The sequence below is a fragment of the Moschus berezovskii genome, chromosome 5 (assembly GCF_049115385.1).
Source record: "Moschus berezovskii isolate FMDL1 chromosome 5, NW_MosBer_1.0, whole genome shotgun sequence".
Classification (NCBI taxonomy): Eukaryota; Metazoa; Chordata; class Mammalia; order Artiodactyla; family Moschidae; genus Moschus; species Moschus berezovskii.
In genome coordinates this window covers 64,234,475-64,251,866 of record NC_142464.1, presented here as the reverse complement: position 1 = coordinate 64,251,866, position 17,392 = coordinate 64,234,475, and the positions used below count along the sequence as shown (strand labels likewise).

Here is a 17,392-nt window from a genome sequence, read left to right as displayed (position 1 = left end):
ATTTACCCTATCAAAGAACCAGCTTTTGGCTTTTGATTTTTGCTATGGTCTCTTTTGTTTCTTTTGCGTTTATTTCTGCCCTTATTTTTAAGATTTATTTCCTTCTACTAGCCCTGGGATTCTTCATTTCTTCCTTTTCTAGTTTCTTTAGATGTAGAGTTAGGTTATTTAGTTGACTTTTTTCTTGTTTCTTGAGGTATGCCTGTATTGCTATGAACCTTCCCCTTAACACTGCTTTTTAGTGTCCCAGAGGTTTGGGGTTGTTGTGTTTTCATTTTCATTCATTTCTATGCATATTTTGATTTCTTTTTTGATTTCTTCTATGATTTGTTCATTATTCAGCAGTGTAATGTTCAGCCTCCATATGTTGGCATTTTTAATAGTTTTTCTCCTGTAATTGAGATCTAATCTTACTGTATTGTGGTCAGAAAAGATGGTTAAAATGATTTCAATTTTTTTGAATTTACTAAGGCTAGATTTATGGCCCAGGATGTGATCTATCCTGGAAAAGGTTCCATGTGCACTTGAGAAAAAGGTGAAATTCATTGTTTTGCTGTGAAATGTCCTATAGAGATCCATTAGGTCTAACTGGTCTATTGTATCATTTAAAGTTTGTGTTTCCTTGTTAATTTTCTGTTTAGTTGATCTATCCATAGGTGTGAGTGGGGTATTAAAGTCTCCCACTATTATTGTGTTGTTAATTTCCCCTTTCATACTTGTTAGTAATTGTCTTACATGTTGTGGTGCTCCTATGTTGGGTGCATAAATGTTTATATTGTTATATCTTCTTGGATTGATCCTTTAATCATTATGTAGTTTCCTTCTTTGTCTCTTTTCACAGCCTTTGTTTTAAAATCTATTTTATCTGATATGAGTATTGCTACCCCTGCTTTCTTTTGGTCTCTATTTGCATGGAATATCTATTTCCAGCCCTTCACTTTCAGTCTGTATGTGTCTGTCATTTTGAGGTGGGTCTCTTGTAGACAACATATATAGGGGTCTTGTTTTTGTATCCATTCAGCCAGCCTTTGTCTTTTGGTTGGAACATTCAACCCATTTACCTTTAAGGTAATTATTGATAAGTATGATCCCATTTGCATTTTCTTTATTGTTTTGGGTTCGAGTTTACACACCCTTTCTGTGTTTCCTGTCTAGAGAAGATCCTTTAGCATTTGTTGGAGAGCTGGTTTGGTGATGCTGAATTCTCTCAGCTTTTGCTTGTCTGTAAAGCTTTTGATTTCTCCGTCATATTTGAATAAGATCCTTGCCGAGTACGGTAATGTGGGCTGTAGGTTATTTTCTTTCATCACTTTAAGTATGTATTTCCATTCCCTCCTGGCCTGAAGAGTTTCTGTTGAAAGATCAGCTGTTATCCTTATGGGAATCCCCTTGTGTGTTATTTGCTGCTTTTCCCTTGCTGCTTTTAATATTTGTTCTTTGTGTTTGATCTTTGTTAATTTGATTAATATGTGTCTTGGAGTATTTCGCCTTGGGTTTATCCTGTTAGGAACTCTCTGGGTTTCTTGGACTTGGGTGATTATTTCCTTCCCCATTTTAGGGAAATTTTCAACTATTATCCCCTCAAGTATTCTCTCATGGTCTTTCTTTTTGTCTTCTTCTTCTGGGACTCCTATGATTCAAATGTTGGGGCGTGTAACATTGTCCCAGAGGTCTCTAATATTGTCCTCATTTCTTTTAATTTGTTTTTCTTTTTTTCCTCTCTGTTTCATTTATTTCTACAATTCTATCTTCTAGCTCGCTTATCCTGTCTTCTGCCTCTGTTATTCTACTGTTTGTTCCCTCCAGAGTGTTTCTGATCTCATCTATTGCATTATTCGTTGTATACTGACTCTTTTTTATTTCCTCTAAATCCTTATTGAACATTTCTTTCATCTTCTCAATCCTTATCTCCAGGTTATTTATCTGTAACTCCAGTTTGCTTTCAAGATTTTGAATCATTTTCACTATCAAAATTTGAAATTCTTTATCAGGTATATTCCCTTTATCTTCCTCTTTTGTTTGTGTTTCTCTGCCTCTTCATCTTGCTTATATTGCTGTGTTTGGGGTGGCCTTTCCGTCTTCTGGCAGTATGTGGAGTTATGTTTATTGTGGAGTTTCCTCACTATGGTTGAGGTTGGACGGGTGGCTTGTCAAGGTTCCCTGGCTAGGGGAGCTTGTGTCGGTGTTCTGGTGGGTGGAGCTGGGTTTCTTCTCTCTGGAGTGCAATGAAGTGTCCAGTAATGAGTTTGAGATGTCAGTGGGTTTGGAGTGGCTTTGGGCAGCCTGTATATTGAAGCTCAGGGCTATTCTCCTGTGTTGCTGGAGAATTTGTGTGGTATGTTTTTTTCTGAAACTTGTTGACCCTTGGGTGGTGCCTTGTTTCAGTGTATGTATTGAGGCATTTGATGAGCTCCTATCAATAATGTTCCCTGGATCAGGAGATCCATGCTGTTCTCAAGATTTGGACTTAAGCCTCTGCCTCTGGTTTTCAGTCTTATAGTAGGCTCAAGACTTCTCCATCTGTTGCTTCCAAGGCAGTTCCTTCTTTTTTTTTTTTTTTTAATTTTTTCTTTTTTCTAAATTTATTTTAATTGGAGGCTAATTACTTTACATTATTGTATTGTTTTTGCTATACACTGACATGAATCTGCCCTGGGTGTACATATGTTCCCCATCTTGAACCCCTCTCCCACCTCCCTCCCCATCCCATCCCTCTGGCTCATCCCAGTACACCAGCCCCATCTTGTATCTTGCATCGAACTTGGACTGGCAATTCATTTCACACATGATAATATACATGTTTCAATGCCATTCTCCCAAATCATCCCACCCTCGTCCTCTCCCACAGAGTCCAAAAGACTGTTTTATACATCTGTGTCTCTTTTGCTGTCTCGTATACAGGGTTATCGTTATCATCTTTCTAAATTCCATATATATGCGTTAATATACTGTATTGGTGTTTTTCTTTCTGGCTTACTTCACTCTGTATAATAGGCTCCAGTTTCATCCTGAGAACTCCAGAGAGTTCCTTCTGTTTAAGCTCTTCTGTTTGCTGGTCTCTTCAGTGTCTAATTCCCGTTCTGACACAAGGGGGGCGGTGGTGGACACTTTTATAGGCTCACCTGTTCAGTCTTGCTGTGGAGAGGGAGGAACGCTGCTAACAAATATCCCTGGCATCTGTGGGAAGTGTTTGCAGGGTCTCGGCTACACTGGGATTGCCCCCGCTCACGGCGTGTGTGCTTTCCCTGTTTATGCTGCTCAGGCTCTAGGTTGCTCTGCCGGGAACTGTCTGAGGCTGCTGCTGGATTGTATGCACTTCCCAGGTCTGTGCAGCTCAGGTTCAGGTTCTCTGGTATTCCACAAAGGCGCAGACTCGGTTCGGCCTGCATTTTTAGCCCTTCCCCGGTCCGAGCAGCTCAGGTGACCCGGTGTTTGGCAAGCGCAGTTGCTGCGACTTATCACCTCCGTGGTCCCTGCCACTCACTCGGTTTTCTGGGTATACAACTGGTGCACATTCTCAGACGGATATCGACAGGCCCGAATCCAGAAAGTCTTGGTTAGCAGTGAAGCCTGCCTGCAGCTTGGTATGGGAAGCCTCTCTGGGGCCGCGGTTGCCCGCTTCCGGCTCTGGCTGCCCTCCCCCTTGTCTTGGCAGTGGGTGGTGGATGGGCCGACCGCAGCTGGCTAGCTCTGTTCAGTCCTTTGTTCTGTGAGCGGGTCTGGCAGTGTCTTAGGTTGGGGCTTTTTGTCGTTTCCCGGGGTAGCTATCCCACAGTCTGCTTAGCTATCTCCTGTTAGGGCCCTCAGATTGCCCTCAGGGTGTTCAGGCCTGTTCCTCACTTCAAGTTCTGCTGCCCGTACCTCCCTGCCCAGCCCCTGCTTGCTAGTGGGGGGTGCGGGCATCAGCACCGCTTCTCCGCTGAGAGTTACCTCTGGGCACTTAGTCTGTGGGTTTTAATTATTTGTTTCTTTTTTCTCCTGGTTATGTTGCACTCTGAGGTTCCAAGGCTTGCCACAGACTCACCAGTGAGTGTTTCCAGGTGTTTGGAAACTTCTCTTTTTTTTTTTAAGCCTCCTTTCCTGGGATGGATCTCTGTCCCTCCCTCTTTTGTCTCTCTTTTTATCTTTTATACTATTTCCTACCTCCTTTTGAAGACAATGGGCTGCTTTTCTGGGTGCTTGGTGTCCTCTGCCAGCATTCAGAAGTTGTTTTGTGGGATTTACTCAGCATTCAAGTGTTCTTTTGCTGAATTTGTGGGGGAGAAAGTGGTCTCCCCGTCCTATTCCTCTGCCGTCTTCCTGTCTCCTTAAAATAAGTCTACTTTAGAATTAAAGTCTTTAAGAGACTCCATCATAGAATTTCAGAAAACCATCACATAATTTCAGTAACATAGAATCCTGGTCTAAATCTGGCTTATTAAACTTTCTCTAATGACCAACCTAGATAGTATATTAAAAAACAGAGACATTACTTTGCCGACAAAGGTCTGTCTAGTCAAGGCTATGGTTTTTCCCGTGGTCATGTATAGATGTGAGAGTTGCACTGTGAAGAAAGCTGATCGCCGAAGTACTGATGCTTTTGAACTGTGGTGCTGGAGAAGACTCTTGAGAGTCCCTTGTACCGCAAGGAGATCCAACCAGTCCATTCTCAAGGAGATCAATCCTGGGTGTTCATTGGAAGGACTGATGCTAAAGCTGAAACTGCAATACTTTGGCCACCTCATGCGAAGAGTTGACTCACTGGAAAAGACTCTGATGCTTGGAGGGATTGGGGGCGGGAGGAGAAGGGGACGACAGAGAATGAGATGGCTGGATGGCATCACCAACTCGATGGACATGAGTTTGAGTGAACTGCAGGAGTTGATGATGGACAGGGAGGCCTGGCGTGCTGTGATTCATGGGGTCACAAAGAGTCGGACACGACTGAGCGACTGAACTGAACTGAACTGAAGTATGTAAGGGTTGAACTTCCCTTGTGGCTCAGTGGTAAAGAATCCACCTGCAATTCAGGAGACACGAATTCCACCCCTGGGTGGGGAAGATCCTCTGAAGAAGGAAATGGCAACCCACTCCAGTATTCTTGCCTGGGAAATCCATGGACAGTGGAACCTGGTGGGCTACCGTCCATGGACTCACAAAAGTGTTGGATACGACTTAGTGACTTAACAATAGCAAAGTATAGGAGGATTAGTAAAATTATTTCTTCACTGCTTCTCCAGTCAGTAACCTTTTTACGTTAATGAAACTGTGAGATATTCTTTATAAAGCAGCATTTTACAAGAAGTTCTTTAGCAAAAATTAGCAAAATTATGTAATAAATGTTTTCGGCAATTCATGATTAATTCAGCTGGATATACACAATTTGAGAGTGTTTCTATTTATCTTTCTATATTGCTTTTTGTAGCCCTACTATATATACTTGTTACCAAAATCTTACCTTCAAGTTTCGTGATATAAATACTATGTCACATTTTTGCGGTTTGTAAGGGATCCAAATCGGAGAAGGCAATGGCAACCAACTCCAGTCTTCTTGCCTGGAGAATCCCAGGGACGGGGGAGTCTGGTGGGCTGCCGTCTATGGGGTCGCACAGAGTTGGACACGACTAAAGCGGCTTAGCAGCAGCAAGGGATCCAGATTCATCCTTGTGGTGTTTTCAGCCTCATTGGTTTAATATTTCTGGAGTTGCGGTCAGTCAGTCAGTTCAGTCGCTCATTGAGAGGCTTAAAGTTCAGTTCAGTTCAGTTCAGTCGCTCAGTCATGTCCGACTCTCCGCGACCCCATGAATCACAGCACGCCAGGCCTCCCTGTCCATCACCAACTCCCGGAGTACACTCAAACTCATGTCCACAGAGTCGGTGATGCCATCCAGCCATCTCATTCTCCGTCGTCCCCTTCTCCTCCCGCCCCCAACCTTTCCCAGCATCAGAGTCTTTTCCAGTGAGTCAACTCGTCTCATGAGGTGGCCAAAGTATTGGAGTTTCAGCTTTAGCATCAGTCCCTCCAATGAACATCCAGGATTGATCTCCTTTAGAATGGACTGGTTGGATCTCCTTGCAGTATAAGGGACTCTCAAGAATCTTCTCCAACACCACAGTTCAAAAGCATCGATTCTTCGGCGATCAGCTTTCTTCACAGTCCAACTCTCACATCCATACATGACCACGGGAAAAACCATTGCCTTGACTAGACGGACCTTGGTTGGCAAAGTAATGTCTCTGCTTTTTAATATACTATCAAGGTTGGTCATAACTTTCCTTCCAAGGAGCAAGCGTCTTTTAATTTCATGGCTGCAATCAGCATCTGCAGTGATTTTGGAGCCCAAAAAAACAAAGTCTGACACTGTTTCCACTGTTTTTCCATCTATTTCCCATGAAGTGATGGGACCAGATGCCATGATCTTTGTTTTCTGAATGTTGAGCTTCAAGCCAACCTTTTCACTCTCCTCTTTCACTTTCATCAAGAGGCTTTTGAGTTCCTCTTCACTTTCTGCCATAAGGGTAGTGTCATCTGCATATCTGAGGTTATTGATATTTCTCCCAGCAATCTTGATTCCAGCTTGTGCTTCTTCCAGCCCAGCGTTCCTCATGATGTACTCTGCATATAAGTTAAATAAGCAAGGTGACAATATACAACCTTGACGCACTCCTTTTCCTATTTGGAACCAGTCTGTTGTTCCATGACCGGTTCTAACTGTTGCTTCCTGACCTGCATACAGGTTTCTCAAGAGGCAGGTCAGGTGGTCTGGGATTCCCATCTCTTTCAGAATGTTCCACAGTTTATTGTGATCCACACAGTCAAAGGCTTTGGCATAGTCAATGAAGCAGAAATAGATGTTTTTCTGAAACTCTCTTGCTTTCTCCATGATCCCGCGGATGTTGGCAATTTGATCTCTGGTGCCTCTGCCTTTTCTAAAACCTGCTTGAACATCTGGGAGTTCACGGTTTACATACTGCTGAAGCCTGGCTTGGAGAATTTTGAGCATGACTTTACTAGCGTGTGAGATGAGTGCAATTGTGCGGTAGTTTGAGCATTCTTTGGCATTGCCTTTCTTTGGGATTGGAATGAAGACTGACCTCTTCCAGTCCTGTGGCCACTGCTGAGTTTTCCAAATCTGCTGGCATATTGAGTGCAGCACTTTCACAGCATCGTCTTTCAAGACTTGAAATAGCTCAACTGGAATTCCATCACCACCACTAGCTTTGTTCGTAGTGATGAGAGGCTTAAAAGATTTCCTCTAATTACAAGAAAGGGAAATAACCTTCCACCACATAAGGGTGGTTGGTTGTCCTAGAAACCCTGGTTGGGAGATTGACTCTTCAATCCCTAGTTGAGGTTTTGCTAAGAAAGGGATAATACGTGTTTGTAATATATATCATATCTACACATTAAGGAACACGGTGTATACTTGCATATCCAGAGGAATAAAGTCTGTTCTTTTTTCGTTTGCAGCTATGCTTTACAGAATCTACTGTTTTCAGTTTGTGGAGATTTTCAACAGTTTTCTAACAGGTTTATTCCTCTGTGCCTTTATGGTTTTCTAATTTCTTCTCTTCTTCTCATGGTAACCTCTTTTTAATACTCTCAGCATTTTTTTTAAACCTTACATTAGATTTATTTGTGAACTTGTATCAATTTCTTTACTAGAGATACATTCCACAATTGTATTAACACAATTTCCTGTAAATATTAGACAATGTGTGTTGAAATAATGAATAAGCAAAAGATTTGATGATTGGGTTACCTGTTTGAGGGTAAGTCTGAACTGAGAGTGGGTTTTCGGAGAAGGCAATGGCAAGCCACTCCAGTGCTCTTGCCTAGAAAAATCCCACGGATAGAGGAGCCTGGTAGGCTGCAGTCCATGGGGTCACTAAGGGTCAGACATGACTGAATGACTTCACTTTCACTTTTCACTTTCACACATTGGAGAAGGAAATGACAACCCACTCCAGTGTTCTTGCCAGGAGAATCCCAGGGAAGGGGGAGCTTGGTGGGCTTCCGTCTTTGGGGTCACACAGAGTCGGACACGACTGAAGTGACTTAGCAGCAGTAGCAGCAGCAGCAGAGTGGGTCCTAGTCCTTACCCTGCCACTCAGCTGCTGTTGATTGATGGTGAGTCCTAACATTTCTCTGGGTGGAACTTTCTTCATTTTATAAAATAAAGGTCTGAGACTAGTTCCCCTCTCAGGCCCTTTTTAGCTTTTACTTCCTTTAATTCAGGAGATAAGAAGAACCAGAATAATGAAAGTTCAGGGAAGAGGAGCTTTGATTATTGTAAATTCTGGAATCCTGAAACACAAGTCTTGCCTCTTAAAAGATTTCACTGGAACAAATGCCATATTTTGCTGAGATAGCACTCATCATGACAGTGAAATTTTTTCACTGATTTATTTATTGCTTTAATTATTATTTTAAGAATTCGTTGATTATAAAAGAAATATGTATGTTCCTTATCTTAAAGAGGAAGAAAAAAAGCACAAAGAAAAATATTCTAATTTTATCACCAGATATAACAGTAATTAAAGTTTTGGAAAATTCTACCTTTATAGTATGACTACATTGTTGTTTAGTCGCTGAGTCATGTCTTACTCTTTGGGACCCCATGGACTGTAGCCCACCAGACTTCTCTGTCCATGGGATTTTCAGGCAAGAATACTGGAGTGGGTTGCTGTGCGCTGCTCTAGGAGATCTTCCCAATCCAGGGATCAAGCCCTTATCTATTATGTCTCCTGCATTGGTATTTTCCTTCTCCAGGGGATCACCCCCCACCCACACATTGAAACTAGGTCTCTTGCATTGCAGGCAGATTCTTTGCCAACTGAGCCACCAGGGAAGCTGATGGCTCTATATGGTTCTTTATAAAATCAGGCTCATAGCCTGTCTGTATATTCATATATTTACATACTTTTTTTTTTTTTTAGTTTTTTCCAAAAAGTTAAGATCATGGCATCCAGTCCCATCACTTCATGGCAAATAGATGGGGAAACAATGGAAACAGTGACTTTATTTTCTTGGGCTCCAAAATCACTGAAGATGGTAACTGTAGCCATAGAATTAAAAAGGAACACTTGCTCTTTGGAAGAAAAGTTATGATCAACCTACACAGCATATTAAAAAGCAGAGACATTACTTTACCAATAAAGGTCCATCTAGTCAAAGCTATGGTTTTTCCAGTAGTCATGTATGGATGTGAAAGTTGGACCATAAAGAAAGCTGAATACCAAAGAACTGATGCTTTTGAACTGTGGTGTTGGAGAAGACTCTTGAGACTCCCTTGGACTGCAAGGAGATCCATCCAATCCATCCCAAAGGAAATCAGTCCTGAATATTCATTGGAAGGACTGATGCTGAAGCTGAAGTTCCAATACTTTGGCCACCTGATGCAAAGAACTGACTCTTTGGGAAAGACCCTGATTTGGGGAAAGATTGAAAGCAGGAGGAGAAGGGGGATGACAGAGGATGAAGTGATCGGATGGCATCATCGACTCAATGGACATGAGTTTGAACAAGTTCTGGGAGTTGGTGAAGGACAGGGAAGCTTGTTGTGCTGCAGTCCATGGGGTAGCAAAGAGTTAGACATGACTGAGTGACTGAACTAAACTGATTTATATACCTATTTTCTTATAATACAAATAAGTATGTTATGTATAGGCATGTATGGTACAGTATATTATTTATTAATTTGAATAAATCCCAATTTCCCAATATAAGTTAAATGTCTTTGAAGACATTATTTTAGTAACCACTGTAGTACATTGGGAAGTCTAGAATTTTTATCTGTCAGCATCCTTTAACTTGAATCTTCCCTGGTGGCTCAGTGGTAAAGAATCCACCTGCAATGCCAGAGATGTGGGTTCAATCCTTGGGTTGGGAAGATCTTCTGTAGAAGGATATGGCAAACCACTCCAGTATTCTTGCCTTGAGAATCCCATAGACAGAGGAGCCTGGTGGGCTATGGTCCATGAAGTCACAAAAGAGTCAGACATGGCTTAGCGACTAAACAACAAAGATCCTTTAATTTCTTCTCTTTCCTCATTTGGGTAACAGAGGCTCTTTCTTATGAGGGATCCATTCTAGGTGGTCCATACCCATATCATAAGTCTGAGCACATGACCAGGCCATGGCCAACAAGGACACTACATTTAATAGTAGTTTAGGGGAAAGAAAATAAACCAAATCATTTGTGATGAATAAGTATTTCTCTGGAGTTTTTGAAGGAAACACTGAAAGAAAGGTACCATAATTTTACTGAATTAGTGGCTGTAAGATTGATGTAAGCCTGTTTGCTGGTGTTATCTTTGTTGGAGAATAAGGTTGGGAAGATCCTCTGGAGGAGGGCATGGCAACCCACTCCAGTACTCTTGCCTGGGGAATTCCCCATGGACAGAGGAGCCTGGTGGGCTTCAGTTCATGGGGTTGCAAACAGTTAGACCCGACTTAGTGACAAAGCACAGCACAGCAGAAAGTCCACACAGGAAATAACATAGCTGAAAGATACTATAAAGTTAGTGGGATATTTGACAATTCTCTAATTCAATCAATGCCTAAAGCCAGTATATTTGAACTTCTGATGTATGCGATTCAATGGAATCCCCTTTCACCTCCTTTCTTGAATTAGGCTTTCATGTCTTAAAAAAATTGTTTATCTCATACATTTAGTTATGTATCATATGGAATTGAACAAACTTTTTCTATTTGTATTATTGGAATTATTTAGCATTTTTCTAAAATAATATAATAATACATATTACAAAATAACTTTTACTCATTTATCTGAAGGAGGAGAGAAGATAGCCCACGGTAGTTTCTTAAAAGAGAAATTTATAGACTGAGGGTTCTGCTATTTATGACTATGTTTATTATGAAAATACTGTCCAGAAAATGTGAAAGGTTGATTGACGTCAACAATCATTTTTGAGACATATGCATCAGGGCTAGTGGGTTGTAACATAAAACCTCTGTTTTTGTCACCCATTATCTCTTCAAATTAATTAAGAGGGCTAAATTGTCTCTAGTCTGGATTGAGCAACACTATGATTTTTACGCTTACTTGGTTATCATACAAAGCCAGTCAGTCAGTAATTAAAATGTCCTGACCTCTGTAATAATCAAAACATCCTCCTCTACTTCAGCTTGCTCAATGTAGAGAAGGAAGCATCAAAGTCAGTGAAAGACAGACGAATGGCTTCTCTTTCTCCAGTTTGATGTTTAACTCTTCTCTGCGTCATGTAAAGAGTCTAAATAGCATTCTCCCCCTCCCCCAGGATGAAGCAAGAATACAAAGAAATATAGAAGAGCAGAAAGTTCTTATGTTACTGCTCCTATTTTGAGCTGGTATTGAGCTCTCCAGACCTGAAAGTTTAAACACTGTCTTGGGAGTGTCTGGGAGTTCCCAGGTGGCTCACCTGTAAAGCAGCCACCTGCCAATGCAGGAGACTTGGGAAACACGGGTTCAATTCCTATGTTGGGAAGATCTACTGGAGAAGGAAATGGCAACCTACTCCAGTATTCTTGCCTGGAAAATTCCGTGGACAGAGGAGCCTGGCAGGCTACAGTCCATGGGGTCTCAAAGAGTTGGACACGACTGAACACACACACCGCTGGGAGCTGATGTGTTCTTTGGACTCACCTCCCCAACACCTATCCCATCATGGTCGCTAAACATTCTTCCTCTGTAGTCAGTGATAATGGCCAGTGCGCTCTGTTATTACTGGTTGTTTATGTCTCCCACAGTCATCTGTGGATATGGTCTGTTCTGCAAAAAAGAATGGTTCTCTAACACCAATTAGCAGAATGACATTGGAAAACACATGTGATCACAGAAAATTTCGTTTTCAATCTAGCATGTTAATAGTTTGGACCACCAGTACCTGAAGTTAAATGCAAAATATACTAAAGAATTAATGACAGCAAGCAACAGAAATGTGCATTCCTGCATGTAACACCAATCATCTAACATTTTTCTTCTTGGTCAGTGTTGGCCATATGCTCTACCTGCAAAGTGCTTCCTGCATTATTCTCTCTGTTTTGTGTTCAGTTCAGTTCAGTTCAGTAGCTCAGTCATGTCGGACTCTCTGCTACCCCATGAATCACAGCACGCCAGGCCTCCCTGTCCATCACCAACTCCCGGAGTTCACTCAAACTCATGTCCACAGAGTCGGTGATGCCATCCAGCCATCTCATTCTCTGTCGTCGCCTTCTCCTCCTGCCCCCAACCTTTCCCAGCATCAGTGTCTTTTCCAGTGAGTCAACTCGTCTCCTGAGGTGGCCAAAGTATTGCAGTTTCAGCTTTAGCATCAGTCCTTCCAATGAACACCCAGGATTGATCTCCCTTAGAATGGACTGGTTGGATCTCCTTGCAGTCCAAGTGACTCTCAAGAGTCTTCTCCAGCAACACAGTTCAAAAGCATCAATTCTTCGGTGATCAGCTTTCTTCACAGTCCAACTCTCACATCCACACATGACCACGGGAAAAAACATAGCCTTGACTAGATGAACCTTGGTTGGCAAAGTAATGTCTCTGCTTTTTAATATACTATCAAGGTTGGTCATAACTTTCCTTCCAAGGAGTAAGCATCTTTTAATTTCATGACTGCAAGCAGCATCTGCAGTGATTTTGGAGCCCAAAAAAATAAAGTCTGACACTGTTTCCCCTGTTTCCCCATCTATTTCCCATGAAGTGATGGGACCAGATGCCATGATCTTCGTTTTCTGAATGTTGAGCTTCAAGCCAACCTTTTCACTCTCCTCTTTCACTTTCATTGAGAGGCTTTTGAGTTCCTCTTCACTTTCTGCCATAAGGGTAGTGTCATCTGCATATCTGAGGTTATTGATATTTCTCCCAGCAATCTTGATTCCAGCTTGTGCTTTTTCCAGCCCAGCGTTCCTCATAATGGACTCTGCATATAAGTTAAATAAGCAAGGTGACAATATACAGCCTTGATGTACTCCTTTTCCTATTTGGAACGAATCTGTTGTTCCATGTACAGTTCTGACTGTTGCTTCCTGACCTACATACAGGGTTCTCAAGAGGCAGGTCAGGTGGTCTCGTATTCCCATCTCTTTCAGAATTTTCCACAGGTTATTGTGATCCACACAGTCAAGGCTTTGACATAGTCAATGAAGCAGAAATAGATGGTTTTCTGGAATTCTCTTGCTTTCTCCATGATCCAGCGGATGTTGGCAATTTGATCTCTGGTTCCTCTGCCTTTTCTAAAACCTGCTTGAACATCTGGGATTTCACAGTTCACATATTGCTGAAGCCTGGCTTGGAGAATTTTGAGCATGACTTTACTAGCGTGTGAGATGAGTGCAATTGTGCGGTAGTTTGAGCATTCTTTGGCATTGCCTTTCTTTGGGATTGGAATGAAGACTGACCTCTTCCAGTCCTGTGGCCACTGCTGAGTTTTCCAAATCTGCTGGCATATTGAGTGCAGCACTTTCACAGCATCATCTTTCAAGATGTGAAATAGCTCAACTGGAATTCCATCACCTCCACTAGCTTTGTTTGTAGTGATGCTTTCTAAGGCCCACTTGACTTCACATTCCAAGATGTCTGGCTCTAGGTCAGTGATCACGTTATTGTGACTATCTTGGTCATGAAGATCTTTTTTGTACAGTTCTTCTGTGTATTCTTGCCACCTCTTCTTAATATCTTCTGCTTCTGTTAGGTCCATGCCATTTATGTCCTTTATCGAGCCCATCTTTGCATGAAATGTTCCCTTGGAATCTCTAAATTTCTTGAAGAGATCTCTTGTTTTCCTATTCTGTTGTTTTCCTCTATTTCTTTGCATTGATCACTGAGGAAGGCTTTCTTATCTCTCCTTGCTATTCTTTGGAACTCTGCATTCAGATGCTTATATCTTTCCTTTTCTCCTTTGCTTTTCGCCTCTCTTCTATTCACAGCTATTTGTAAGGCCTCCTCAGACAGCCATTTTGCTTTTTTGCATTTCTTTTCCATGGGGATGGTCTTGGTCCCTGTCTCCTGTACAATGTCACAAACCTCCATCCAGAGTTCATCAGGCACTCTATCTATCAGATCTAGTCCCTTAAATCTATTTCTCACTTCCACTGTATAATCATAAGTGATTTGATTTAAGTCATATCTGAATGGTCTAGTGGTTTTCCCTACTTTCTTCAATTTAAGTCTGAATTTGGCAATAAGGAGTTCATGTTCTGAGCCACAGTCAGCTCCTGGTCTCGTTTTTGCTAACTGTATACAGCTTCTCCATCTTTGGCTGCAAAGAATGTAATCAATCTGATTTCAGTGTTGACCATCTGGTGATGTCCATGTGTAGAGTCTTCTCTTGTGTTGTTGGAAGAGGGTGTTTGCTATGACCAGTGCGTTCTCTTGGGAAAACTCTATTAGCCTTTGCCCTGCTTCATTCCGTGCTCCAAGGCCAAATTTGCTTGTTACTCCAGGTGTTTCTTGACTTCCTACTTTTGCATTCCAGTCCCCTATAATGAAAAGGACATCTTTTTTGGGTGTTAGTTCTAAAAGGTCTTGTAGGTCTTCATAGATCCATGCAACTTCGGCTTCTTCAGTGTTACTAGCTGGGACATGGCCTGGATTACTGTAATATTGAATGGTTTGCCTTGGAAACGAACAGAAATCATTCTGTCGTTTTTAAGATTGCATCCAAGTACTGCATGTCAGACTCTTTTGTTGACCATGATGGCTACTCCATTTCTTCTAAGGGATTCCTGCCCACAGTAGTAGATATAATGGTCATCTGAGTTAAATTCACCCATTCCAGTCCATTTTAGTTCACTGATTCCTAGAGTGTCTATGTTCACTCTTGCCATCTCCTGTTTGACCACTTCCAATTTGCCTTGATTCATGGACTAACATTCCAGGTTCCTATGCAATATTGCTCTTTACAGCACAGGACCTTGCTTCTATCACCAGTCACATCCATAACTGGGTATTGGTTTTGCTTTTGCTCCATCCGTTTATTGCTTCTACAGTTATTTCTCCACTGATCTCCAATAGCATACTGGGCACCTACCAACCTGGGGAATTCCTCATCCAGTATCCTATCATTTTGCCCTTTGATACCTGTTTGGCCACCGCATGCGACGAGTTGACTCACTGGAAAAGACTCTGATGCTAGGAAAAGTTGGGTGTGGGAGGAGATGGGGACGGCAGAGAATGAGATGGCTGGATGGCATCACCGACTCTGTGGACATGAGTTTGAGTGAACTCTGTGAGTTGGTGATGGACAGGGAGGCCTGGCGTGCTGTGATTCATGGTGTCGCGGAGAGTCAGACACGACTGAGCGACTGAACTGAACTGTTCATGGGGTTCTCAAGGCAAGTATACTGAAGTGGTTTGCCATTCCCTTCTCCAGTGGACCACATGCAGCTCTGGTCCATGTGATCAGATTGACTAGTTTCCTGTGATTATGATTTTAGTGTGTCTACCCTCTGATGCCCCCTCGCAATACCTACCGTCTTATTTGGGTTTCTCTTACCTTGGGCGTGGGATATCTCTTCACAGCTGCTTCAAGAAAGCGCAGCAGCTGCACCTTACCTTGGATGAGGGGTATAACCTAGGAGGTTCAATCCTTGCTTATGTGTATTTCCACTGAACTACCTTTATTTTTAAAGATAAATCCCTTCATTTACTATAGTATTTTATTAGTCCAGAATTGAACACGTCTTTCGGTATGCGCTTAAATTATCCTGTTCTTAGAATTGCGTGTCTATGTATGTGTATAGCTGGATTTTTTAAAATAAGATTATAAAGTTCCTTAGGTTTTGAGTGTCCTGTCCCTAATATTCTTATCCCATAGTTAGTCACTCAGTCATGTCCAACTCTGCGATTCCATGGACTATACCCTGCAGGATAAGCTCAGGTTATTTTTGCAGGTTTTTCAGCATCACATATATCCTTATTTGAATATGCCTATATTCTAACTTCCCTTCTATTAGACCTATTCTATCTCTCAGTTAACACTTGTGGACAGAACCTAAGATGATTTCATGCTGATTCTCTTATCTCATACATCTCACCCACTGAAAGAGTGATGACATTCTTTTTTCCACAAAACTTGGGGAGAAATTTTGAGAGTGTGAGTCATTGAAATAGAGAAATCTGTGTTGGTTTTATTTTTGCTTGCCATCAAAGTGGCCAGTAATCTCATATCTTGCCTAGCCACTCCCAGCTGGGTGGCAGACACACATCCATTATATTTCCCAGTAGGGATGCATATGAAGTATTCTAAGAGGGATCCTTAATGCCCTTCTTTGCTTACTGGAGTCAGGAGATAGTAACTGGATACATTCTTCTTGGGTGTATATCTCCCAGCCCAATTCTCTCCAGAAAATCTTCCCTGACATTGCTTTCTTTGCCATCAGATCTCCAGATTCTATTTATCATATTCTTGATGTAGCATGGGGTTTAAAAGTCCTCTAATCCATTTTTGTCCATGTACTTTGTTACCTCTATACTACTTTGGAAATTGCTTGTTAATGTATATTCTGAGACTTCCATTTTAGCTCCTATTGCATATATCTCTGTATCAACACATATCTATAACTATTTTGAACCATATTGCAGAACAAGCTGGCTAATCAGTGCATTTCAGTTAACCCAAGAAACATGGAAAGCCTATATGTCTTTCCATTTTAGGATTGCTTTTATTTTTAAGATACAGAATTTTTTAGTTTAATCAGCCTAGGTTTTAATTTATTTGAGAAAGTGTTATTGCTCTGAAGACAAATGGAGATACCTTAAATGGCTCTGTGAGTTATGAACACATGGCACAGCCTTGCAGAGTGGTTATCAAAGACTGCATTACATTCTTCAGAGAGTATGCACTTCTTGGTCACTGGTCAGGATAAATGTTGCCAGTAATCAAGGACTGTCTTTCTAAATATTTACCATGTGATTTTTTTTCCACATTTTTCTTCTAGCTGAGGCATGCTTCTCCTGGAATCCATGGTTTTGGCTCATCATTCTCAGTTTCTGAAGGAGCAATGCTGAAAAGCACCATCGATAAGCACCAGTATGAAGCCCATGCAGGTTCTGAATTACTCTTTTAAAGTAGCATCAGAAGACAGAAATACTCTACCTGATTTAAGTTTCCTTTATTTACTAATTAAAGGATAATTTTTTTAAAGTGATAAAATCATGACTCTCCTACAGTTATAAAATGAACACTTGTCAAAGAATCTATTTGACTCATTAATTAATGAGAAAACCAGTGGTTCTAAAGATAATTCAAGGAGCTCCACCTTAGTAGTCAGATAAGGAATGCTGAAACAAAATTTACAAATGGATGCAAACTGGCAGAGTTCTTGAATATCTATAGGGCCTTAATCACTTGCATTTCACCCTACATAATTTGCATTTATATGGATAGCAATTATTTATATCAGTATCAGTTTACA

At 41.5% G+C, this 17,392-nt stretch overlaps 1 protein-coding gene across 1 annotated transcript in view; it reads left to right on the top strand.

Annotated features, from left to right (window-relative positions):
- The window catches only part of ARAP2 (ArfGAP with RhoGAP domain, ankyrin repeat and PH domain 2), a 355,345-nt gene extending 338,286 nt beyond the window's left edge, over positions 1–17,059 (top strand). The window contains exon 33 of the mRNA XM_055434098.2: positions 16,916–17,059. Coding sequence (XP_055290073.2) covers positions 16,916–17,044 — 129 coding nt within the window. The 3' untranslated portion in view covers positions 17,045–17,059. The remainder of the gene's footprint in view (positions 1–16,915) is intronic.
- Positions 17,060–17,392: the final 333 nt, after the last annotated feature.